General features: G+C 38.5%; 1 protein-coding gene across 1 annotated transcript in view; it reads right to left on the minus strand.

The window, feature by feature from the left end:
• Positions 1–25901, minus strand: part of SRPK1 (SRSF protein kinase 1) — a 72223-nt gene extending 46322 nt beyond the window's left edge. The window contains 1 exon segment of the mRNA XM_028508724.2: positions 25214–25901. Within this exon segment, the coding sequence (XP_028364525.1) occupies positions 25214–25815 (602 nt within the window). The 5' untranslated portion in view covers positions 25816–25901.
• Positions 25902–27557: the final 1656 nt, after the last annotated feature.

The following is a 27557-nucleotide window of genomic DNA, read 5'->3' on the forward strand; positions in this document are numbered from 1 at the left end:
ACCACAACCTTGATATGTTAAAAGTAGTATAAAAAAATCGATGCTACAGAAATTTCAACTTATTTACTAAAAACTATTCTTTGAACAACAAAAGGAGAGATCAAAAGTGATTTCAGTCTGGCCCTGACTGGTGTGGCTCCGTTGGTTGGGTGTCATCCCACAAAGAAAAAGGCCACTGGTTTGATCCCTAGCCAGGGCACACGCCTGGGTTGCAGGTTCAGTTCCTGGTTAAGGTGCATTTGTGAGGCAACCAATCGATTGTTTCTCTCCCTCTCTTTCTCCCTCCTTTCCTTTCTAAAAATAAATTTAAAAATCTTTAAAAAAATAATATTTCAGTCTGTGCTTTTAAACTCTTCATACCTATTTCATGTCTCCTTCACACTTATTTTATGTCTCCAACATGAAATAAGAAAACTTCATTTTCTATCCATGTTCGGAAGAAAAAATTGCCAGTAGTTTAAAGCTCTTAAAGCATATAAAATTTGACCTAGTACTATCTACAAAATCTAATATAAACTAAAATGGATATCAAATTTTAATAGCAGAATGCTTTCAAAGTAATCAAATAACCTGACCAAAATACCAGTAATGTTAGGAACAGGAATATACTTGGCTAGGGTACAGAATAGAACCAAAGCTAAAGTCTGGAAAGGCAGAAAGCAGCATAAAAGTTTGACAGTGTTGTTCTTATATTTCCAAGCTAGACTTGACATAGAAACTCTAGAGTGTGAACAGAGAGATGATAAAGCCAAACTGGAGCATTTCCTCTTATTTCTAAAGATCCTTTCAACTTAGATTCCATTTCTGGTATAACCCTTTCTCTAACCATCCTTCACCCCAATCACTCATTACCCAAATAAGTAGTAAAACCAAAGTCTCAAACAAAAATGTACTCATTTTTTAATAAATATTGTATATTCATAACTACCATGAAGAATATGCTACTTATGAGGTTTCACTTACATATTTCATAAATCTATGTATTCAAATTAGTTACATTAGCAACCTCATTAAAAAAACTCTTTTACTGACCCACTAAATTGCTTCATAACCTACTAGTGGATTGGGTCTGAAAAACACTGCCCTAGAAACTATTTTTAACTTAATTTAGTAAGATGTAATTCATGTCATAAATTCACCAATCTAAAGTATATAATTCAGTGGCTTTAGTATATTCCAGAGTTGTGTAATCACACCACAGTCTAAATTTCAAACATTTCCATCACCCCTATAAAAGGCCCAAACCCACTAGCAGTCAGTCATCCTCACACCCTTCCCCTCACACTCTGGAAACAATCTACTTCTTGCTTATATGACTTCGACTATTCTGGACAAGTCATGTAAATGGAATCAGACAATATGTAGTCTTTTAAGACTGAGTTCTTTAACTCAGCACACTTTTCAGGTTCATCCATTTTGTAGGGTATATCAGCACTTCATTCCTTTCTTGTGGCTGAATTACATTCCATTATAGGATTATACTACATTTTATTTATCCATTCATCAATTCTGATGGGCTTTTGGGCTGTGTATACTTTTTGGCTGTTACTATCATCCTGGTACGAATGCCTTAGAAGAAAAGTGTGCAATCTTATCTGTAATAATCAAAAAACGGGAAGCAACCAAATATCCATTAAGAGGAGAATGTATAAGTTGCAGTATTCTGACACAATGAAACATTATACCCAACAGTGAAAATGAACTAGCAACATGAACCATAATGAACTGCACAAACATAAGATGAAGTAAAAACAGCAAGTTGCAGAATATATACAATTTATCATTTCAACCAGTTAAAAAACATACAAAATGGCAAATAAAGTTAAAATATAAAGAAATACAGAACTGTAAGTAGATGAGTAATTCCTGGAGATCTAATACACAGTACAGTGGTTACAAACAACAAAACTGTACTACAAGCATTAAACTTTCTAAGGGACTAGATCTTAATTGTTCCCACCACTAAAGAAATTATGTGTCCCAACAGAGATGTTTACTATTGGCCACAAGGGTAATTGTATTGTAATATGAATGTATCAAATCAGTATGTTGCACACTTTAAACTTACAATTATTTTATGTTCATTATACCTCAAAAAACCAACCAACCAACCAACCAAACAAACAAAAAAACACCTGAGGAAAAAACCACAAGAAATTCAATATTCTACAGGGGAACTGAACGTAGGGATATGATCAAGGAGGAAACACATGATATCTGGTGTATAGTAATGAGATTTTATTTCTTAAGCTGGGTAGGAGCTATTGTTTTATCATTATATGTCAAATATTTTATTTAAAAATATTGACTGATTACTTTCAGGTTCAAGCATGAATTCAACACATGGCTTGTAATGAAATTTTGTCGAGATTTTGCTGAAGCATATCCTACAGTTAGGAATCTTACTGACCTTATCCATCAAATGATCACAAAAAGAGACTTTGTACTGCCTGAGGTTAATTGCGCATTACCATAAAATATGAGTGAGAGGGGGCAGAAAAGATTCAACTGCATGCTTTAATTCATTAAAAAAAATCTGTACCTGCACAAAAATTTTCTGTAAGCTACTTATCTGTTTGTTTTATGAAGAATCAACAATTCAAATAAATGAAAAGTGTCGATAATTTAAATAACAAACAAGCTTGTTCTAAATCAGTATATTTGTGCGTATAACTTTATATCCATTCTTTTCAAACACACCCCCCCAAAAATTTCCTAAATTGGGCATACTGTAGAATAAAATAAAAATATCCCAGCAGATTTGTTTTAAAGAGGAAATGAGATTTTTTAAAAAATTATTTATTTATTTATTTTTAGAGAGAGGGGAAGGGAGAAAGAGAGGGAGGGAAACATCAATGTGTGGTTGCCTTTCATGTGCCTCCTACTGGGGACCTGGCCTACAACCCAGGCAAGTGCCCTAGACTGGAAATAGAACCGATAACCCTTAGGTTTGCAGGCCAGCACTCAATCCACCAGGGCAGAAATGAGATTTTTAAATTTCAAAGTGAGTGTATTACATGTTGTGATGTGTGTATCACAATCTGTGATATACTCAAGTTTTACTCAAGAGAAAAATTTATAACCATGCATATGCCAGTTAGAAAACAAGAAAAGCTATTAAATGAACAAGTAATGAGCTAGAAATAATAGAAGGAATACAAATTTTAAAACTCCAAATCAAAAGTTCAGTATATGAGAAAGATTAATAACAGACAAGTCTCTACCAAAAACAACTTTTTTAAAATCCCAGAAGGATATAAGTCATGAAGATTAAAATCTACCCCTAACAAAGAAAATTAAGTCCAGACAGGTATTAAGTTAAACACTACTATTTTTCAAAAGGATTAATTTGGTAGTTCTCCTTTTATGAACTGTTCCAGTACACCCTGAGAGTGGAACGAGCTTTCCAGTTAATCTGTGATCACTACTACAACGCTGACATCCAAAGCACAGAAGAATGCGCACGTACACACATGCACACATGAAACAAACAGCTATTCGTCAGTCTCACCAATGAACTTCAGGTACAATTACTGAGTATTTAAGTCACAAGCAAACATAAAAGAATAATTCAAACTCAGAATTACCTAGTAAAGTTATCTACTATTTAATATACAAGGGGGGACCCCGCAAAAACCAGAATTATCTTCTGGAGGAAGCCCCTTGCAGAGGCTTCCCCCACTAGGCGAGTGTTCTAGGAACCCATCTGTTTCAGTCTATCAGCTGGCACTGTGAGAGGCTGCCTTTGGCTTCTGTGAAATTTTTTTTTTTTTTGAAGACTCTTTCAGTGACTTTGCCAATTTCATGATAGGTGATTTATGAGCACACCTGCCCACATAGCACTGAGTGTTCAGCAGTTTTTGACCAAAAACCGCATAACCCCCTGTCCCACCCTCCCTATTCACCTGATCTTGCCCCCAGTAACTTTTTTTGTTTTTCCAGATGAAAAAGTCCTCAGAGGGAAATGTGTTGCCGATGTGGAAGAGGTGAAACAAAAAATGGCAGAAGCACTAAAATCAACGAATTCAAAAATTTTTTTGAGCAGTGGAAAATAAAAACATCTTGATAGGTATATTCCATCAGATGGAGAGCACTTTGAAGGAGACTGAAGTTAAACATATAAGAATAAGTACATAGTTTTTTAATATATAAATTCTGGTTTTTGAAGGGTCCCCCCTCATACATACAGAAGACCATACAAAAATTATAAAGACATATGATAAAATTCAAGATTGAAACCCTTGGTAAATAGGAAGAAACTTACTAATTAAGTTGAGAGACTCACTCAACTAAACATATCTGCTAGAAACCCATAGAAACATTCTCACAAAAGACAGATCTTCATTATAATAACACAGTTTCATAGCTACTTTTCAAAGTTATACTTGCAGTCTTTGATAGTTTTAAGGCAAGAACCAGAACTGCAACCATTGCAAAATGGCTATTTACCTAGAAAATTTGATAAAAATAACTGAAAAATCAGTACAACCAATACAAGGTTTTAGGTAATAAGGAGATCACAAATTATCATGCAAATTTAAAAAGCAACAGTGTTTCTACATATCAGCAATAACCAAGAGAAAAAATATAATGGATAAAAGGCAATAAATTTATAATACCAATCACAATAAAACTGTAAGAATGTAATAAGACCCGCCACCTGAAGGGTATGTTAAATACAAACAAACAAACAAACAAATAAACAGGAAAGCTATGGAATATTCCTAGTTGGGAAGAATCAAAAGAAGTATGTCAATTTTCCAGAAAGTAATCTATAAATTCAAAGTAATCTCAATGGAAATCAACAGGATATTTTGTAAAACTTCCCTTGGAAAAGGAAATTAGCAAAAATAGCCAAGGATTTTTTAAAAAAGAGGAATGACTGGGAACTTGGAGTCCAGATAGCAGGATAGAATAAACAGTTAATAGTAATTAAAATGCTGTAGCACTGGTAACTGGCTTAGAATGAAATCTAGCCATAGACTCAAATTAATATGAGAATTTAAGTAATGGATAAACACTACATTTCAAAACAATAAGAAAAAATATGAACTCTTTATAATAATCAGGAGGAAAACTAGCTTTTTGAGAAGTGGGCCCTTCTGAAAGGGAGTCCAGGAGGTCAGAGTGAGATGTGGTAACAATGTGAGGAAGGGGCCATAAGCCAAGGAATGCAGATGACGTCTAGAAGTTGGAAAAGACAAGGAAACAGATTCTCCCCTAGTCTTTAGAAGACACATAACTTTGTGTCCGTTTAAGCTACTAAAATTGTAGTAATTTCTTGTAGCAATACAAAACTCACACACAGCAGTTTACCTTACTCAAACTAACATGTCAATTCAAGAAAAGAGTCAAGTGATCTGTACACACATGAAAAGACCTCAAAATCAATAAAAACAGGGAAACATTAAAACAAGGGTCTTTTTAATGCCTAGTGAAGAGGTAGAAATTAAAAAGGATTAATTTCACATGTTGACAAGGATTTGGAGGGACTGGGTAGACATTCTTTTATGCTATGGATGGCATTAAAATTGGTGAAGCCTTTTTGAGAGGAAATTTGGCAGTTTAAAGTTTAAAATATTCACATCCTTTGATTCAGTAAGTCTGCTTCCGGAAAGCAACTATTATGGACTGGTTAAGAGCACAAAGGTTATGGAGGGTGACCACCTGAATATGAACCCCTGTTCTTATCATCTATAGGGCATGTGACCGTGAGTCACTTAAGATCCCTAGCTTCACAAATGACTTATCTACAAAATGGGTGTAACAGTTGCTGTAAGAATGACATTTAATGTAGTTAGCATAATTCTACATAGGTAGTGCTTAACAAATATTAGCTGTTAACAATGCATTCTAAAGTAATACATATGATTAAAATAACTAGGTGGGTGAAGATGTGGAGAAACTGCAACCTTTGTTCATTGTTGGTGAGAACAGTAAGGATGGCACAGGCACTATGAAAAACAGTATGGTGTTTTTATAAATTAAAAACAGAATTACCATATAATTCAACAATTTTACTTTTGGATATATATATATACCTAAAAGAAATGAAAGCAGGGACACAAAGACGTTTAATGGGTACAGGGTTTCAGCCCTACAAGATAAACAGAGTCACAGGATGGATGGTGGAGATGACTGCACAGCGATGGGAACGTATATACTACCAATAAACTGGATCTACATGTAAATATGCTTAAGATGCTAAATTTTATGTGTACTTAATCACAATTTGAAAAAGTGCTGAAAGAAAAAAGTTCCAACCAAAAATATTCTACCCAAAGTTATCGTTCAGAATTAAAGAAGAGACAGAACTGTTTCCAGACAAGCAAATACTCAACCAGCCTTACAAAAAGTGTTAAACAGACTTCTTTAAGCTAAAAAGAAAGGGTATTACCTGATTGCAAGAAAACATATAAAAGAGTAAATCTCACTAGAAAGGTAAACATATAAAGGTAGTGGATTAGTCACTTATAAAGCTAGTGTGAGGGTTAAAAGACAAAAAGTAAAACTATCTATGAATTAGTTAAGGGATACACAAGTGAAATGTGACATCAAAACCAAAATGTGGGACTTCTGGTCAAGATGCAGGCTTAGGTAGACAGATTTTGCCTCCTTGAGCAACAACAAGAAGAATCACAACTAATCTCAAAATAAAAAACACCGAAAACTGCCAGAGAACCAACTGTATGGAAGTCCAACAACCAAGAATTTAAAGAAGTCATATTCATCCAGACAGGTAGGAGGGTGGAGCCAGGAGCCAAGGTGGAGAGGCCGCAGTGTGGTGCTGGAGAGGCAGCAGCAGCCGAGGGGGTGGTCCCACGTTCACACACGGTGGATAAAAACAGGCAGGGAGGCCTTGGGAGCAAGTGATTCCAGCCCTAGGCCAGACCTGTAGCCCAGAGTTCCAGCACCCGGAAGATAAAGCCTAATAACTGCTGAATGTAAAATCCAGTGGGGGTTAGGGTAGCGGCAAAAAGTTCTGGTTTCTCAGGAGATTCTGTTTAAAGGGCCCCCGCACAGACTTAGAACATAAGCAAACCCACCCACTTGGGAACCACCACCAGGCATCAGTTAGCAGGGTAACAGTCATATAAGGGGAGTGGATAAAGAGACTGGAAATGGGGCAGCCAGGCAGTGGCACTGTCCCCTCTTTGACCCCTACCCCCACACAGAGCCACAAAGTAGGGAAGCAGGTTGCCCCATACTGACAAATACCTAAGGCTCTGCCCCTTACAACTTAACAGGTACATTAAGACAGGAAATCAAAGTAGCTCTACCTAATACACAGAAATAAAAACAGCGAGGCTGCCAAATTGAGTAGACAAAGAAATATGACTCAAATGAAAGAACAGAATAAAATCCCAGAAAAAGAACTAAATGAAACAGAGATAGCCAATATCTCAGATGGAGAGTTCAAAACAATGGTGATCGGGATGCTCAGAGACTCATTGAGTACAGCAAAACCATAAGGGAAGAAATGAAGGCTACACTAAATGAAATTAAAAAAAAAAATCCACAGGGAATGAACACTGAAGAGAAGGGAGCTGGGGTTCAAATCAATGATCCGGAACATAAGGAAGAAATAAACATTCAACTGGCACTGAATGAAGAAATAATAACTCCAAAAAAAAATGAACAGAGTATAAGAAGACATCTCCAAAAGTGCCAACATCAGAATCACAGGAATGCCAGAAGGAGAAGAGGAAGAGCAATAAATTGAAAACTTATTTGAAAACATAATGAAAGAAAATTTCCCCAATCTGGAGAAGGAAACAGACTTCCAGGAAGTCCAGGAAGCTCAGAGAGTCCCAAAGAAGTTGGACCCAAAGAGAAACACACCAACACACATTATAATTAAAATGCCAAAGGTTAATGATAAAGAGAGAATTTTTTTTAAATAGTCCATTTCTTCTTTAATAATTGCTACCCTTTCCCCCCACAACATTTTAAAAAATATTTTATTTATTTATTTTTAGAGAGGGAAGGGAGGGAAAGAGAGAGAGAGAGAGAGAGAGAGAGAGAGAGAGAGAGAGAGAGAGAAACATCAATGTGTGGTTGCTGGGGGCCGTGGCCTGCAACCCAGGCATGTGCCCTGACTGAGAATCGAACCTGCAACGCTTTGGTTCACAGCCGCGCTCAATCCACTGAGCTACGCCAGCCAGGGCTAGAGAGAATCTTAAAAGCAGCAAGAGAAAAGGAGACAGTTATCTGCAACAGAGTTCTCCTAAGACTGTCAACTGATGTCTCAAAAGAAACCTTGCAGGCAAGAAGGGGCTGGCAAGAAGTATTCAAAGTTATGAAAAGCAAGGACCTCCATGCAAGATTATTCTATCCAGCAAAGCTATTATTTAGAATGGAAGGGCAAATAAAGTGGTTTCCAGACAAGGTCAAGTTAAAGGAATTCATCATTACCAAGCCCTTATTATATGAAATGTTAAAGGGACTTATCTAAGACAAAGATAATGATAAAAAATATCAATGACAAAATGACAATAAATTCACAACTATCAACAACTGAACCTAAAAAACAAAAGCAAAAGCAAACAAGTAGAAGAGGAACAGAATCACAGAAATGGAGATCACATGGAGGGTTACAGAATGGGGGAAAAGGTACAGGGAATAAGAAGCATACGTAAATGGTAGGTACAAAATAGACAGGGGGAGATTAAGAATAGTATAGGAAATGGAAAAGCCAAGAACTTATATGTACGACCCATGGACATGAACTAAGAGGGGGGAAATGCTGATGGGAGGGGAGTACAGGGTAGAGGGGAATAAAGATGAGGAAAAAAAATGGGACAACTATAATAACATAATCAATAAAATATACTTTTAAAAAAACCTTAATTGAAACGATCTTTAAACCACCAAGACATTTATAAGGCAACTGGGAACATATGAATATAAACTGGCTATAAAATGATAGTGAACAATTATTGTTAATAATACTATTATCACAGCTAAGACAAATATGCAAAGAACATCCTTGCTGTTAGCAAGGGGAGGCCTAAGTTTTCAGGTACAGGGTGTCATGGGATCTGTAACTTACTTTCAGATAGTTTTGTAAAAAGAAAAAAGTGTATGCCCATATCTAACACAACCAAATGACTGAGTATAGAAGTGTTTACTGCGCTAGTCTTTCACATCTGTATTTTTTAAATTTCTCATGATAAAAAAAAAATTAGGAAAAAGGATTAGAAAGAAACTCTTCTTGTGCTTTCTATTATATATCTATTTTATTAAATATTTTATAGTCATGTTTAAAAACATTAATATTCTACACAGTTGTATTGTTATTTCTAATTTGTTGGAAGTTCAGGATGCTCCTGTGATTAATAACTTTAAGCATTAAAAAAATGAGATACACAAAAAGGCATTAAACACACTTTCTTGACATGGAAATAAATGATTAATGATTTTCTTGTGGCTTATGAAAATCTAGTAAAGGTATAGTTACTAATTCCACTTGTAAACCACCAAAGCAGAGATTTCCTTTCATAAAGTAGACATTTGCTCAAGAATGGAGTTTTTTGTGTGTTTTTTTTTTTGTTTGTTTGTTTTTTTGACATCTGGTCAGTCAGATTCAGTTATTAGGCAGAATATTTGTGTAACAACATTAATTTTTCTTTGCCATCACCTGAAACTACACTATAATTTTCATGAGAACACAAACTGCGTCTTATTCATTTTGTTTTACACACTGACTTACAACTCCTAGGCATTCAGAAGTTTTCCGACTTAGACAGACTTAATTCTGTGGCACCATTAATAAATTTATAGTCATCTTTCAATTTTACATCAAAATTATTTTATCTACTGATTTGATGAAAAGCAAATGCTTTCTTATTGACTTCATTTTTATGTTCTCCTAGGGCCCCTCATCTCTCTACCTAATTTCTCCAGTTCCACTAAATGAATGGGTGCTTCAGCCTCAGAGGCTGCTTCCCAATGCTGGCCATCACTATTGCAAGATGGTCATACCTGCAACTACTTCCCATCATCTGGGCCCAGTTTTCCTGGCCAGAGGAATAGCAACTAACATATTAACAGCATGAGGCAGGGCATCAGAAGCCTTTAAAAATTTCTCAGTCTGATTTAGTACTCAGAATTCAGATCTAAAAGTTAACTTTTAAATTTTTCTTCAAAATTAAAACTTTAGAGGTACTTAACTACCTCACTTTAGAAGTAGTTGTTTTAACAGTATTAAGATGGCTACTAAGAGGGGGGGAAAAGCTCCATAGGAAATGAGAAACTGAGACAATTTTCCCTTCTGACATTTGACAAAATTAAAGATAGCATTAAAAATGCTAACAATATTAAGTTTTAGCAAATACTAATACCCACAGTATATGAGTAAACAAGTTTAATATTTTGAAGGCATTTCGCAGTTTAGATCAAAAGGCAAGATATTAAATGGGTAAAACATTTGACTAGAAATTTTATTACTAGAAAGCTATAAAAATATTTGCATAAAAGCAAAATGTAAGTAAAAATATATTCAAAAATATTTATTTCAACTCTACTTATAATACTATAAAATTGAAGATAACTTAAATGTCAATATTTTATTAAAGTATACCAAAATAAAATTAAGTCAACTGGGAAAGATTTACATGTAGACTCAGGAGACATCTATAATAAATATGTTGAAACAGAGTTTATATAATGCCTTTGATTTCTCAAGGGCATGTGCATGGGGGTTGAAAATTTTAATCTTAATATACTTCTCTGTATTTTATGGGAAAACAAAACAAAAAAGATATATTCACCTCTCTTGCCCCAGAAATAAATGTAAAAGCTAAAACTTCGAGACCAAAACTTAAGAAAATATCCTCACAACCTTAGAGTAGGCAAGTATTTCCTAAAACCCCAAAAAATACACTGATGGAAGAAAAAAATTAAGAAAAAAAATAAACTGGACTTTGTCAAAATATCTGATAAAAGGACTTGTCACGGCCAGCATTTAGTCATCAAGGAAAAATAAATAAAAATTAAAATCAAAAGTGGAGTAACTGAAATTCTCATACACTGTTAGTAGTAATGTTAAATAGCAGTAATTTTGGAAAACTTTGGCAGTTTTATGTAAAATAAAACAGACCTCAACCACATTCCAGCACTTCAAATCCTAGAGAAAGAAAAGATATGTCCATTCATAGATTGACACAAGAATACAAACTTCATTCATAATGGCCCCAAAGAGAAAGGAAAAAAAAAAACCCCAAAAACCATTGATGTCAACCAATCAATAGAAAAGACATTAACAAACTCCGGTATATTCTCACAATTGATCAGCATTCAGTGATAAAAAGGAATAAACTACTAACCCATGTGACCAGCACAAAGGAATCTCAAAATCATCCTGCTGAACAGAAACTACACACTAAAGAGTACACATAATTCTACTTATATGAAATTGCTGACCAGCCAAACTAATCACTGGCAGAAGCAGTGGTTGCCTAGGGCCAGGATGGGGAGAGTGAGACAGGATACAAAGACAACACACACAGTGAAGTTCCTGCAGTGATAAAAATGTTACAGCTTTGACTGGGGTGCTGGTTATATGAATGCATACTTTTGTCAAAACACACTAAACTGCACTCTTAAAATGAGTTCATTATATTGTTTGTAAATTATACCTCAATAGAGTTGTTTCAAATATAAGGTACAGTTGTTCACCTTTATCCACCGGGGTATGTTCAAGAGCTCCCATGTATGCCTGAAACGGTGGATAATACTGAGCACTATATACACTATGTTTTTCCCTACACATACCTACCTATGATAAAGTTTACAAATTAGGCACAGTGAGATTAACAACAATAACTAATAATAAAATAGAACAATTGTAACAATATACTGTAACAGAAGTCATGTGAATGGCTTTGGGGCCATTATTACATTAAATAAGGGTGGCTTTAACACAAGCACAACAGTGATCTGATACCAAGATGGCTACTATGCGACTCCTGGGGCAGGTAGGTGTACGGCCTGGATACGATGGGCAGAGAAGACTGGATGCAGCAGCGCAGTGTGAGATTTCATCCTGCTACTTAGAATAGCACCCAATTTAAAACGTAAGAATTGTTTATTTCTGGGATTTCCAATTTAGTATTTTTAGTCCATGGTTGGTTGCAGGTAACTGAAATTGCAGAAAGCAAAACTGCAAGTAAGGGGGACTGATATATTCCCTTCCATTTTTAAGAATTAAAACTATCTCTGGATTAATCCAAAGACAAGGAATTAGAAATCTCCTTGCTTACTTTGACTTCTTGACATCTGGCCTACAGCAAACTAACAGCTCTTCATAACAAAAGGTCCTGGGATGAGGTAGCAACAGAAGCAGCAGATCTGGAAAAATCTATCTTCTATTTTGATAACTATGTTGTGATTATATAAGTGAATGTCCTTGTTCTAAGGGAATACACAAGATATTTAGGGGTCAAGAGGCACAATGTCTGCAACTTGCTTTCATATTTGAAACCTTCATCTATAAATGAAGATTTTTGTCAGGCATCCATATTATCCATTTATTGTATGTGACTGAGCTGGCAACACAAACTGTAGAGCCTGCTTATTTTCTGGAAGGCTCATCCACATTTATAGTATATGGCCACTAGATGGCACTCTGTGATCTAATCCCAGCAGCCTATGTTTCCACAGGCAACATTTTAAACTCACTTCAAACAAAAACTGGTGATCTGTAATAAAGCAGCAAAATTAGGCAATCACTACATTAAAAACAGGTGTTTTCACCATAGCCCACAAGGCCTTACATGATCTGACTTTTCATTGCCACCCAAACCCATCTATGACCTTCTCTCTTCAGGTGTAGGTTAGTGTTAACTTTTCAGAGAACTTCCCTGACCCTGACATCTTAAAAGTGAAGCTGGATGCATGGATCCCCTACCTCCTTCACCCTGCTTTACTTTTCTTCAGCACTAGACATGGTATCGTCTTCCTCCCCACACTCCTGGAATGTAAGTTTCACAAGGACAGACTTTATTTTGCTCACTGGGGTAACCCAAATGCCTAGAAAAGGGATACATACAAGGCATGCCACCTTCTCTTTCATCTTTCACTATTACTCATCATTCTTCAATTGAAATCCATTACACCCCCAACCCTCACTAGTACCCTACTGGAACTAGACTGTAAAGAGTTTTCAACAATTGAAGTATTTTATGTGAAAGGAAGTCATCAAGAGATTTAAGCAGTCAAGTGACCCTCCAAATGCAGTACTTTAGAAAAATTCCTTTGGCAAGAGGTGGTGAAATGTAGCAGGACATTTTAGATACAAAAGACACTGCAGAGGTAGTTCCAGCCAAGGTCTCTGGGGTCAGGAGATTCAGATTTGATTGTGGCTCCACAGCTCATCAGAGCTCCACGACTTGAAGTAAACTGTTAATTCAAGAAGCTCTTTGCCTAGTGTGTAAAATAAGGGTAGGAAAAATATCTACCTCATAGGGACTATAAAGGTTATGCTTGCCTGACACATAAATTTTAGCACTGCACGTAGTAAATAAGGGAAAAGGAACAAGCATTTGTTCATTTTATGCAACTTACTTTTATAAACTAGTTAATTTTCATGTAAACTCAGTCTTCTGTTTCCTTCTACCTTGAGGAATGAAGAATTGTAGGGTCTCCTAATGTAGAGAACTGTCTTCTAGGAGTTGTGTGATGTGTTGAATCGTGTCCTCCCTCCTCCAAAAGATATACTGGAGTTCTAACGTCCAGGAACCCAGAAGGTGACTTTATTTGAAGACAGGATCTTCAAATTAAGATAAATTCATTAGGATGAGCCCTAACCCAATTATGACTAGTGTCCTAACAAAAAGGGCGGAAATCTGGAAGCAGATTGAAACACACAGAGGGATGTAAAAAGACAGCCATTTTAAGTCAAGGAGAGAAACAGATCCTTCCCTCCCAGTCCTCAGAAGGAACCAACCTTGCTGACACCTTGATTTCAGACTATTGGACTCCAGAACTGTGAGACAATGCATTTCTGTTGTTTAAGCCATTTGTGGGACTTTGCTACAGTAACCGTAGCAAATGAAATTAAGACTGGAAGAAAAGCAGATCTGTATACTTACCTTCCTTAAACAAATCATATACCCCTTGAAGGGAAGGACTGTTTTAAGTTATCTTTGTACCCCTTCCGGAACACCTGATCTCATGCAAAAATCTAGTAAGATATTATTTTAAGTTCCAGTACCTACAGACAGTGGAGCTCCATAAACGCTAAACTTCTCCCTACTACCTTTCCCATATATACTTTTTCCCGATGGATAATTTCTTTCTTCTGCAAACTGACAAACTAACTTAACCTCTTTTTTAAAGTAATTTTTAAAAAGATTTTATTTATTTACTTTGAGAGAGAGGGGAAGGGAAGGAGAAAGAGAAAAAGAAACATCAATGTTTCTTTTGTGGTTGCCTCTCACATGCCCCCTAATGGGGATCTGGGCCTGCAACCCAGGCAATGTGCTGCAACTGGGAATCGAACTGGCAGCCTTTTGATTTGCAGGCTGGCACTCAATCCACTGAGCCACACCAGCCAGGGCTGAACTTAACTTCTGAGACATATTCAAGTAAAAATCTCAATTTAGTAATCCTAAACTGCAGCCAGGATTTGGCAACATCAAAATAAAAATCTGAATGCCTAAGTTTACCAGATGTTATATACAAATAATTAAATATAAACTATCCCTGATCATTAGATGACTATACTCCAAACTACACCTGATACAGATACATAAATAGATAATACCAACAGATAAATTAAAACCATTAGTTTGATACATCACTAATAGTAACAAATGCCACATAAAATTTAAAGGCAAACCTATCAAAGGTAAGGAAAAAAGCATGCAGAAGGATGCAGTCACCAGAGCACTTTACTCCAGCTCAGCACACCCAATTCATCCTCAGAACCTCACCATCTACAGATAAGGAAACTCAGACTCAAGAAAGTCAAATGACAGTGTCCAAGTTCAACCAACAATAGCACTGGAAGCAAAACAGAACCTAGGACCCTGTGATTCAAAGAAAAAACTCTTGGTAAAGAGCACATGAGGGCACACCTACATACAGTATATTATCCTTCCACCCAGAAGCTTGAGCATAAGTTACCTAATTTATCCCATCACATTTTTTAAAGATTTTATTTATTTATTTTTAGAGAGGGAAGGGAGGGAGAGAGAGAGAGAAACATCAATGTGCGGTTGCTGGGGGTCATGGCCTGCAACCCAGGCATGTGCCCTGACTGGGAATTGAACCTGCGACACTTCATCACATTTTTAATATGGCAAAGACAAATGCAAAATGCAATTCCTGTTAAATCTATTCTCAAAGGCATTGAGAGAGAGAGAGAGAAAAGGAGTATAAGAGAATCAAGGGAGCAAGCTCATGTGTAGACAGAGCCTGACATCTTTGATCAAACTGCTCTGTTGAAAGGAAGGACACTCAAGAACATTCACAGGCTGAAGAGCAGCAATAGAATTAAAAGCAAAGTGAATGAGAAAATACAATATTGCTGCCCATAAATTACATTTAAAATCAGTTACAAAATGAGCCTACACCAGTATTTTAGGAAACAAAAGTTTACAAGGACTGGGAGCCTTGTTTAAAATGGCTACTAACTCAGAAAAAGGAATTTAAAATTTGAGTAAATTAAATAATATGTAAAGATCACCAACATGCCCTGGCTGGTGTGGCTCTGTGGATTGAGTGCTGGTGTGTGAACCAAAGGGTTGTCAGTTCGATTCTGAGTCAGGACATGCCTGGGTTGCAGGCCAGGTCCCCAGTAGAGGGCACGTGACAGGCAACCACACACTGATGTTTCTCTCCCTCTTGGTTTTTTTCCCTTCCCCTCTCTCTAAAAATAAATAAAATCTTTTTAAAAAAATCACCAACATGTTTCATGGCACCAGCATCAAACTTTATGACACTAATGTTTGTTCACCACTATTGGTGACAATTCTTATAAAGTAATTAAAATATATATTAAATGTTCTCAAATTCCTCGGTAAGCTATCCTAAAAATACATATCAATATTGACCAAGGCACTTATGCCACCAAAAGTGTGAATACCCAATAGTTACCAATGACATCTGGCATTAATCTTCATCAGCACAACTAGAGGCACGTCATGGCAAATCAACATGATTTTTATTTATCTAGCTCCTGCCAACTGACTTTGGTGTCCAGAGCTACCATACTTCTCTGAAAATGAACCAAGTATATTTAACTTATTTTGTGGTTTCTGGTAACTTTCTGAAATCATTTGTTGCTAAAGTAGTTGAAAACTGGATACTCTGATCTTCATAGTTGATCTCTTGTCATCTTTTTCAAATTCCCAAAGTTAATCCTTTCATGGGAAGCACAGGGCTCTTCTACAACTGCGCTTTCTTTCATTCTAGGAGAGGGTGCTTGAGACAGTACTAAGCCTATTAATGCCTGACCCTCACCCTGAAGACTCTACAGCAGAAATTACAGAGTGCAGGCTCTAAGCCAAATCTTGCACCTAAACTTTTGTTTACAATGGATGAAAAAAATTTTAAGTAGTTGCCAACGCTAACAATCTGGAGAATCTCTCAAAAAAATCTGATGACCTGGTAAGACTGGGCTCATCTTCCCACTAGACAAGCAGTAAGAGCTAAGAAGTCTTTTCTTCTTTAGATATAAAAGAGAAGGCCCACTCAGCACATTCTAAAGATCACCATTCCCTTTCGCTTACCACAGTATGCTTCATAAGCCACATTTTAAGAATATATCGACACAATCACAAATTAACATACATTATTCATTTTAAAATAATAATACAAATGATCCAAATTCTGCAAGGTTAGGTATCTTTCAGGAGGCCAAAGATTATGCAAAATGAAACAAATAAATGTGTGTAACTAGGTGGTAACATAAGTACTCAGCAAAGAACTAGCCCATGTAACTTTAAAATTCAGTAATTTGACTCTACAACCAGAAAGTATATACCATAAGGATGAGAACAATAACAAAAGTCATAAACTTTCTTCAGTAATCATATTGTTGGTGGTAGTACTGGGAACATCATTCTGAGACTATTTGGTATTTATACCATGGGAAAAAGAAAACGAGTAACCACGCTGATGCTGTTGTTGAGAACTGGGGTTTTCGGTCTAAGCAAAAGGAAATAGAGACATAAAATTAAGGGTAAGAAAAGTCCCTGGGTCACTTGATGTTCAAGTATAACATAAATGCATGATTTTTTTTTAGAGAGAGAACACAATTTATTTCCTAGCTCTAATCACAGAAAAGTCTTATAAACAATGACTAACTCAGTAGGAATAAGCATCTTAAGTTCCCAGAATGGTTCTTAGACAAAGCACTATTTCCTGTGGGGCGGGGGGGGGGGGGGGGGGGGGGGCGGGGGGAGGTACAAAAGGACAAAACTCACGAAAGTAAATTCGGAAAGTAAAATCAGATGCACAAAGCTATCAAAAATGCCTCAAATTTAGTCAAATGGACTCAGGGGGCCATTATGAAGGGAATCCACTGGCCAAAGACAGGACAAGAGAATCAATAAAAATAACTACACATGCTACAAAATCCATGAAAACATCTTGCAAAGTAAATTAAGTTGATCACAAAAGACTTCATATGGTATGATTCCACTTATATGAAATGCCCAGACTAGGAAAATCCATTGAGACAGAAAGTAGATTAGTGGTTGCTTAGGGTTAGTGGGGTATCATTGTGGGTAAAGGGTTTCTGTTTGAGGTGATGGAAGTGGTTAAAACTCATTAGATCTTGATGGTAGTTTCACAACTCTGTGAACATACTAAAAATTACTGAATTGTACACACTTTAAACAGGTGAATTTTATGTAAATTATAGCTCCATAAAGCTGAATACAAAAAAACAAATGCAACTGAATTGGACCACAAATGTGAACTTACACTCAAAGTTTTACTGGTCATTTTGGAGGATACTAGGAATCCAACTTATTATTTTGAAAACTGCAAAGTACCAAGTACTTCTCCTGTCTCTCAGACATACAAAGCATCTCTTTAGGTAACCAAAAAGATGAGGTAAAGTTTCTCTGTACAGAAGAATGACAGTTAATAAATCCAAAAATAACAGATCACCATTCTGCAACCCTAAATAATGGATCTAGAAAATTTTCTAGATCAATCACACTATCAACGGACACTAACATCACACATACAAAAAGTCAACTCGACAGTAGGTGCCATCTAATAGAGGTATACAACACCACCTATGAAGTCGCCTGGCAAAAGTAAAACCCACGGAGAATGTATAGACTAAAGACTTTTCCAACAATGGCAATGTAAGGACCTTATGAATCCTGATTCAAGCAAACATAAAATTAGCAGGAAAATTTGATGCCTGTTTGGATATTTGCTATTAAGGACTTATCTAAAATTTTTTTAGGTGTGATAATAATATTGTAGTTATGTTTTTACAAATTAAGGGTCCATATCTTACAAAATGATATGATGTCTGAGGTTTGCTTTAAAATAAGATGGAGGGGAGCAGAGAGATCTTGTAGATGAAACATTAGCCGCATTGGTCATTGCTGAAGTTGAAATAAGCACACAAAGTTTATTTTGCCATTTTCTCTCATTTTGTATATATTTGAAAAATTCCACAATAAAGCTTAAAAGAAAAATAATTCTAATTCTATGGATCATTGGAATTACTAAATTTCAAAAAATCAAACACAGCTATGTCTCTATAACAAAATTTACTAACACATATAAACCTATTGAGGAACAAAAGAGGACAAGAAAGTAGTTTTGAAAAGGGAAAACCCGGAAATGCAATTTTGCCAAGGACCTTCTTCTAATGTAATTACAAAATTGAAAATGCCAAGTTTTTAAAAGATGTGACAGTTGACATTGAGAATTTCAGGGACTTCTGGTCAAGATGGTAGCAGAGGCAGCCACGGCTCACCTCTTCGCACGACCACATCAAAATTACAACTAAATGTTCAGTGGATTGAGTGTGGGATGCGAACCAAAATTACAACTAAAATACAGAAAAACCATCAGAAATCAAGTTGAATGGTAGTCTGACAACTACAGAATTAAAGAAACCACATCCATGCAGACTGGTAGAAGGGGCACAGACGTGGAACAGGCTGGTACCACACCCATGTGTGGTGGCTAAAAATTCGGGAGGGATATCTTGGGAGTGGAGTCCTAGCCCCACACCAAGACCCCCAGCCCAGGGTTCCAGTGCCAGGAAGAGACCACATTTTGCCATGTATGATGTGTACTTTTTTGCCCAAATTTTTGAGGGGGAAAATAAGGATGTGCATTATGCATGGGTAGTACTAATTCCATAAATATATAAATGTTTTTAATTCTTTTATTTATGCTTATGTATTAAACGTGTAACTCTAGAAAGCAATAACAATATCCACATACAAAATAATAGCCTGGGATATGATAATTCACTTTGTTTCTAAATATAAATAAATAAAAAATTGAATTAAAAAAATTAAAACAAAAGATTTCTTTTCCTGAAAGTCTGAAGCAAAAACATGGGTGCACATTGTGCATGGGAATACATTATACATGGCAAAATGTTTATGTCCCCAAAACTGCTGCAAAAACCAGTAGGGACTGAGTCCGTAGAAGAAACTGCTACAGCCCCAGGCAGCTCCTCTTAAAGAACCCACACACAGACTTACTCAGACTCACTCCCTCTGAGGTCCAGCACCAGGTAGCAGTTTGAAAGCCACCAGTGGTATACAGGCAGAAACTGAAGGGTCTGCCATCAAGGTGAGCAGAAGCCATTATCCATTTTCTAAAACCTCCCATCAAAAAGCCGGCAAGCCAGTGCCATATCTGAGACTCCACCAACCTGGCTAACACTGTTTGACCCACCTTGGAGATCCCTGGAGACTTTGCCCCACTGAACTCAGGGGTCCACCCAAGCTGCTTTTCCATATGAATGGCTGATCTTGGTTCATGCTTTACAACTTCCTAAATCCTAACAAACAAGCAACAGCTGGCTTCAGGAAGGCCCAGGCCGGGGGAGGAGCAGCAACCAGGTTAGAGTCACAGCTTGGCCTTGCTTGGAGAGTCCAAGCCCAGCACAATTAGCAGACATTTCAGATTGCTTTACAGCTCAGGCTGGGTGTGCCTCAGGCAAAACACAGGTGGGGGCTGACCTTGGCCTGTACCACCTGGGAAACCCCAGGGCCAGCACCCCCAATGGAGAGCTACAGACCACTTCAGAGCACCACCACACCCTAAATAGCGGATGGTCCACAGAGGGCAGAGGCTGGTGGTCAGTGGTCAGTCACAGCCAGTCCTTGCAGCTGACTGGCCTGGGTAAATCCCTCCCAGTCATCTGCCAACAGCTAACAAGGCTCAACTACAAGAGGAGGGTGTACTCAGCCCACACAAAGGGTGTACCTGAAATACAGCTTGGGTGATGGGAGGCTGCGCCACTGGACCCTATGAGACACCTACTACATTAGGGCACACTACCAAGACATGGAGTCGAAACAACTCTACCTAACACACAGAAACAAACACGTTGAGGCTGCTAAAACAAACAGATGAAGAAACATGGCCCAAATGAAAGACCAGAAGAAAACGCTTAGAAAAGAGCTAAATGCAATGAAGATAAGCAATCTATTAGATGTAGTGTTCAAACCACTGGTTATGAGGGAATCAAACTCATTCTAGTCTTCAAAAGCGTAAAAAAAGACCCTAGCAGAAGCCCTGGCTGGCGCAGCTCAGTGGATTCAGCGCCGGCTGGGAACCAAAGTGTCCCAGGTTCGATTCCCAGCCAGGGTACATTCATGGGTTGCAGGCCATAACCCCCAGCAACCGCACATTGATGTTTCTCTCTCCACGCCCCCTCCTCCCTCCCTTCCCTCTCTAAAAATAAATAAATAAAATCTTAAAAAAAAAAAAAAAAAAGACCCTAGCAGAAATAAAGGTTACACTAAGTGAAATAAAGAAAATTTTACAGGGAAGCAACACTGGAGGGGATGAAGCGAAGAATCAAATCAATGATTTGGAACACAAGGAAGAAAAAAATATTCAGAACAGCAAGAAGAAAAAGAATAAAAAAACAAACAAACAAAAGAACAATAAAAAAACCAAGGGTAGGGTAAGGAGCCTCTGGGACAACTTCAAAGTTACCAACATTCAAATCACAGGAGTGCTGGAAGAAGAAAAGAAAGAACAAGAAATGGAAACTTATTTTAAAAAATGGTTGCAAGGAAACCCTCCCCAATCTGGAGAAAGAAATAGACATACAAGTCCAAGAAGCACAAGAGAGTCCCAAATAAGTTAGACTCAAAGTGGACCACACCAAGACACATCGTAATTAAATGTCAAGGTTAAAGATAAAGAGAATCTTAAAGCGCATAAGAAAAAAAGACCGTTACCTACAAAGGAACTCCCATAAGATACTACCAGCTGATTTCTCAAAAGAAACTTTGCAGGCTAGAAAGGACTGGCAAGAAATATTCAAAGTGATGAAAAGCAAAGACCTACAACCTAGATTATTCTACCTAGCAAAGCTATCGTTTAGAATCAAGGGCAGATAAAGTGCTTCCTAGACAAGGTAAATCTGAAGGAATTCATCATCACCAAGCCATTATTACCTGAAATGTTAAAGGGACTTTTGTCTAAGAAACATAAAATCAAAAACTATGAACATTAAAATGGCAACAAATTCACAACTATCAACAACTGAATCTAAAACAACAAAACAGACTAAGCAAACAAGCAGAACAGAGAAACAGAATCATAGATATGGAGATCATCTGGATGTTACCAGTTGGGAGGGGAAGGGGAAAGTGGGGGAAAAGGTACAGGGATAACAGAAGTACAAATAGGTAGTTACAGAAAGGCAAAAGGATGTTAGAACTGTACAGGAAATAGAGAAGCCAAAGAAGAGTAGTATGCATGACCCATGGACATGAAATAAGGTAGGAATGGTATTGCTGCAGGAATGGGGAGCACTTGGTGAGTGGGAGGCAGACTGGGAGACAAATTGGACAACTGTAACAGCATAAAGCAATAAAAATGTATTTTTAAAAAATATACAAAAAAAAGTAATGCTTGCACTATATGGAACTGATGTAGAACCAATTTCCAAGGTACACTCTTCAGTGTTAAAAGTATTTAGTAGTTTTACAAACATTTTAATTTTAAAAAATTGGTCAAGGTTATATATTCTGCTCACTACCAGTTTAAGATGTTGGAAATCTGTAAGTATTTTTCCTCTAAACTTTAAATGTAACAATCACTTGGAAAATGAAGTAGTAAAAACCATCTCCCCTCTGCCTCCATACAGCAATTAAGTACTAGAATAAAGCAAAAAGCTCTTCTCCAGTTCAAATAACTTTACTACCAAATCTACACTAAATCCACAAAGTTCTTCAACTGCAACTACAGTGAAAAGTACTGTCCAAATTAACTTCCTAAGTAATAAAATTGATTAATATTGAAATTCATTCTGGAATTATGTTCATAAAACAATTTTAAAAGCAATGCAACTGCAAATAAGTTACAAAACCTTATGACAAACAGATAAAGGTCCAGCTATTGGTATTACATACTGCAAAACTGAAGGCTCTAAAGGAGATCAGAGATTCTGCTCCTTTAGAGCCGTCAGCAGGGGCCATGAAAGGCTACATAGGGCGCCCAGAGGTCCCTTATTCAGAAGTCTCTGTTCATTCAGCCTCTATCTTATTTGTCCTCAGAAACACCAAAAGAAATTGCACTGGTTGATAGCAGTGGTTAGTACCTAGGGCCTCTGGGGTATGTCAGACTGGGTTGGAACCCTATCTTTACAATTTATAGGAGAGTGATCTTACAAATCTCAGTCTTTTATCTGTATAGTAAAATAGCAGATTACCACCAAGTTAATGTTAGTAAGAGTACAGTGTCTGGAACAAATTACCAGGGATGTTGAAAGTACTGTTGTACTTTCAAGTTTCTAAAACTTTTCACTTAAGTACTTGGTTGTTTAATAACTTCAGATCCTGATCAGTTTTTATTATGACTGAGCTACCAGACAACTTAAGAACATGTAAGACCTATTTCCTTAACTAAGTTATCCAAGGTCAGATTGCTAAAAAGAAGCCAAAATCAAAATTCAAACCAGATCTGACTAACTGTAACCCAAACTAGATGGCATGCTTCCTCTTCAGACCTTCTCCCTGATCAATCCCCTGGTAACTAACATCTAGCCTTTGCAGATGACTGCAAGTCAGGAGTCATGGAACAGAGTCAAGTTACCTGAATCACATGGGGCTGAAACTTCTGACACAGTAGGCTAACCAAATTAGTTTAATTAAGACATTTCAGCTACTTAAAAGGAAGGAAAAAAAAAAGTCATCCAGAAAAGGTATTAACTGAAGACAAAAAAAATAAAGCACCTCTGACCACTACAAGTAAATGGGGTCAGTTCAATTCAACATATATTTCAGGAGTCAAAGTACAAAGGATTAAATACTCAGTAAAATAACTGCTAGATTATTTGTACTATTTTGCTTGCTTTTGTACAAGTCCGGGAAATAATTAAGAACAGAAATAAGTAGGCTATTCACAGTAGTAAATGAATAACAGATCGTCCAAAGTACATACAATTTGGCTTTAGAAATAGGTATATAGTCTAATACGTACTCCAAATGTAATAAATATGTATGTTAAGTGCATGATCACCTATACATAACCTCCCAAATATATATAGGTCGATCAGGTAAATATCAAAGTTAATTTCCATGTGGAGATACCAGGACAAGAGACTGCTAAATAATACAGTAAATAATAAAATCACCATCTCCCTACATCAGCAAAAAAGATTATTAAAATAACATAAATAAAACACATTATCAGCTCCACAGAGAATATCAAAAATGAGGCACAAAAAGAAAATGAGTAATGTTTAAGTTCCCACTGTATGCTAGAACCAGGTTAGCTCCTTGCTGTTTCCATTAAAGCCGAATCTGGATTAAAAACCAGGTTTGACTAATCCATACATGGACATCAGGAGGAAAACACAGACACATATGAGCTCACATTAAATGTGTTGGTTACCACTTTACAATATAAAAAATTCATAAGACAGATGACAGAAATGGAGCAAGAGGTGAGATCACCTACCACTTAACTCTATTGATAGAAGTCATTGTGTGCTCTTCTCAAACATTAGATAGCCACCAAAAACACATACACCCCTATCTGGTATTGTCATTCAGAAGAGCAACCTAGGAAAGCCTCTGAAATACATTTATACCAGCTCAGAATTAGATTATGTAGATTATGTATTTCACATAACATCAAGAAATGGAAGGTGTCATGAAAATAACTTTTCTTCTGAATACGAACTATCTAAATTCCAATTTCGAAGACTCTATGCAATTGAACGTTGGTACAAGAGGAAAACTTCTTTAGACTGAGCCTCACTTGCAGAAGCCCTCTACTGGGCGTTTCTCTAGGCTGTGTTCAACTTTTGTGTTTCCCACAATAGCGCTAAGGTTATGCATCCTGCTGATAAAACCGGACATGTGGCATACACCAAACTAGAATCATTAACAGTGTTGCTTAAACAGTCGCATTCTGAGTGAGGACTTTGAGGTTTAGCAAAAAAGCGAAGCAGTAGAGAACCGTGTAGACAGTGGTCTGCCTGCACACTTCATGCAGGCAAGGCAGGCAAGGGCAACGCGCCTCGCAGGCTCAGGAAGTTGACTAACCCAGGGAAAGGTCCTTGCCCTCCTCTGTAAAAGGGGACATATGCCTGGCAGACCAAACGGCAAATTCATTCAAGAATTCCCTGATGGCCTACAGTGCAGACGTAGGAGGCAAGTTAAGACGCTGGGCAGGCAGGTATGGAAAAGAGACCAGAGTTCACGGACAGACTGGTACTGATCCACCAGCTCCGTTGGGAGGCCCAAACTAGAGGAGGTCTGCGGTGCCTCTCCGGAGTTTGGGGAGGGTAATGACCGGACGGTAGCTCTGGTGGTCCTCCTCCAACAGCCCTTTCAGCAGGGATGGAGGTGTGAGACCCAGGCCTGGCCTTCGGCAACAGACGCTCCCTTCCACTAGGTTCATGGAGAGCGACTCTCCAAGGCGGCCCGAGGCCATGTGGCTGGGCCGCAGGGTGCCCAAACCCGGTGCCCGTGAAACAGGAGGTGTGGGAGGAAATCCAATGAACGGGATGTTGGGGTTCAAGACTCACTTCCTTTGGGCTTTGTCCTTCTTGGCCTTGGTCCTTTTCTTTCGGGCCTGGAGCGCAAGCACTGCAGGAGAGAGGGATGGATGAAGGGCGAATGTGGAGGAAAGGAGGTGACCAAGGTGAGGGTGGAGACCTAGCAGGGGCGCGAGGCCCGGGTGCTGGGCCTGCCTAAGGGGCGGCTCCGGGGCGAGCGCCGCGGCTTCGGTGAGACAGCCTGCCAGGGGGCTGGCGGTCCACGGGGCGCAAAGCAGCACCCAGGCGGGGTGCACCGGAGGGTGCTCGGTCCAGGTCAGGGGGCCGGCGGCCGGGTATCTGCCTCGCCCGCGGAGAGCGGGGCTCTGCAGTGGCCTCAAGAAGCGGGCCGGCCTGGTGGGGAACAAGGGGCGAGGGCTGTCGGCGTGGAAGGACGCCTGGGCAGAGGGGCGCGGACCAGCAGCCCAGAGGCGGGGATTGAGGGGCGGCGCCACCTCAGTGGAGGGGCGCCGCACGCCCTGGTACCCGACTGCGGCGGTTAGGCCAAGCTCCCGGCGTTGACCCGGGCCTCGCCCCGGCGGCCGTTGCCCCTCGTGGCGAAGGCCGCTTCACCGCTCACCTTTCCGCTCCATGGCGAGACCGGTAACCGCCAGGCGCCTGCGCACTGGAGTGGCGGTGCCTCCTGCTCCCGCCGCGACCCAAAAGCGAGCCCGCGCACACCCCACCCCCCAAGTTCCCGCCCCGCCCCCGCCTACACGGCGCGCGCCTGCGCGTTGAGCGCGGAGCCTACCACCTGCTCTCGAGAAGGGGGGGCGCAGTTAAAGAATGGGGTCGGGGAGCCAGGAGAAAAGAATGTGGAACGTGAATACTGAAGAGGAACTTGAGAACGAAGCTTGGAAGCCCAACAGGGTGAGGTTTGTTCTCTTTGCTGAGCGGTTGCTCCTTAGGAAAAGCGAAAAGCGCGCCTTTGAGGGCTCCCTGCGTGCTGAGTCAGAGTTCCGCAGCCAACTGGAATTGGCCTCAGTTTTCTGGTCTGTAAAATGGATTAATCAGGCGTGTCCTACTGCTTTCGCAGATTATGAGGACCAATTGAGATACTATATAAAGAAAATGAGGGGAGAAGTTACAACTGAGAAAGTAAAGGAAGTGGGAGCAATACGAAAGAAAGATCGGAAGGAAGGAACCTGTAACCAACCCTGCTGTCACTTAAATAGGGAATATAGTCAGTAATGTTGTAATGACCACGTTGTGCCGGGTGGGTCCTGGAAATACAGGGGGTACACTGTAAACTATATGATTGTCTAACCACTATTCTGTAACTAATACACAACTTGAAACTAATAGAATATTGAATGTAAAAAAAAATTAGCCCTGGCTGGTGTGGCTCAGTGGATTGAGTGCTGGCCTGTGAACGAAAGTGTCCAGGTTCAATTCCCACTTGGGGCACATGCCTGGGTTGCAGGCCAGTCCCCAGCTGGGGGCCTGCGATAGGTAACCAACACATCAATATTTCTTTCCCTCTTTCTCCTTCCCTTTCCCTCTCTCTAAAAATAAATAAATAAACTTTAAGAAAATGGTAAAAATTGATTTTTTCTTATAATATCAAGTTTAAATGAAGGCTGTGAAAGAAGGGGAGAATAAAAATAGTGGGTTTTTTTCCATTTTATCACTGTATCATCTTTTTAGTACATGATAAACACAGTTGTCTTTATAGGATGCTTGTATACTTTCCTAAGTGCATTATTTCACTTGATGTTCATGGCAACTTCAAGGCAAGATAGTTATTGCCTCCACTACACAAAGAAAGGAAAACTTGGAGAGGATATGTACTTAGAATCTTGGTGTCTGGACCCAGTGATTCAATCATAAAACCCTTATTGTAAAGTCTTTATTTATTGTAAAGTAAAGATTTTCTGTGAAGGGCCATATAGTATTTCTTAGGGTATGTGGGCCATAAGATCTCTTTTTCAACTACTGAGCGCTGCCACGGGAACTCAAAAGCAGTCATAGAAAGGAGAGGCTGTGTGTTACAACAAAGCTTTATTTTTGGTTCCTGAAATTTGAATTTCATGTAATTTTAACAAAACATTATTCTGTTGATTTTTTTTCAATTATTTTAACCATTTTTGGCTCAGGCCTTAGTTTGCTAGTTCCAGTTGTAAGTGCTGTAGCTGGACAGGATGGGAGTTCTGAAGACCCTTGCCTTCAAAGAAGTCAAGGACTCCAGTGGGCAAGACAGACAAGTAACTGATTGACTGAGAAAGGAAGATGACAGTACAATAGTGTTGCACAAGTCAAGCGTGGGGGCTTGAGTGGGATTTTATTGAACAAAGTAAGTCAATCCAGTCTGGGAGGAGACAGCTTTTGAGCTGGA

This window comes from Phyllostomus discolor, chromosome 4 (genome assembly GCF_004126475.2).
Source record: "Phyllostomus discolor isolate MPI-MPIP mPhyDis1 chromosome 4, mPhyDis1.pri.v3, whole genome shotgun sequence".
NCBI classification, from domain to species: domain Eukaryota; kingdom Metazoa; phylum Chordata; class Mammalia; order Chiroptera; family Phyllostomidae; genus Phyllostomus; species Phyllostomus discolor.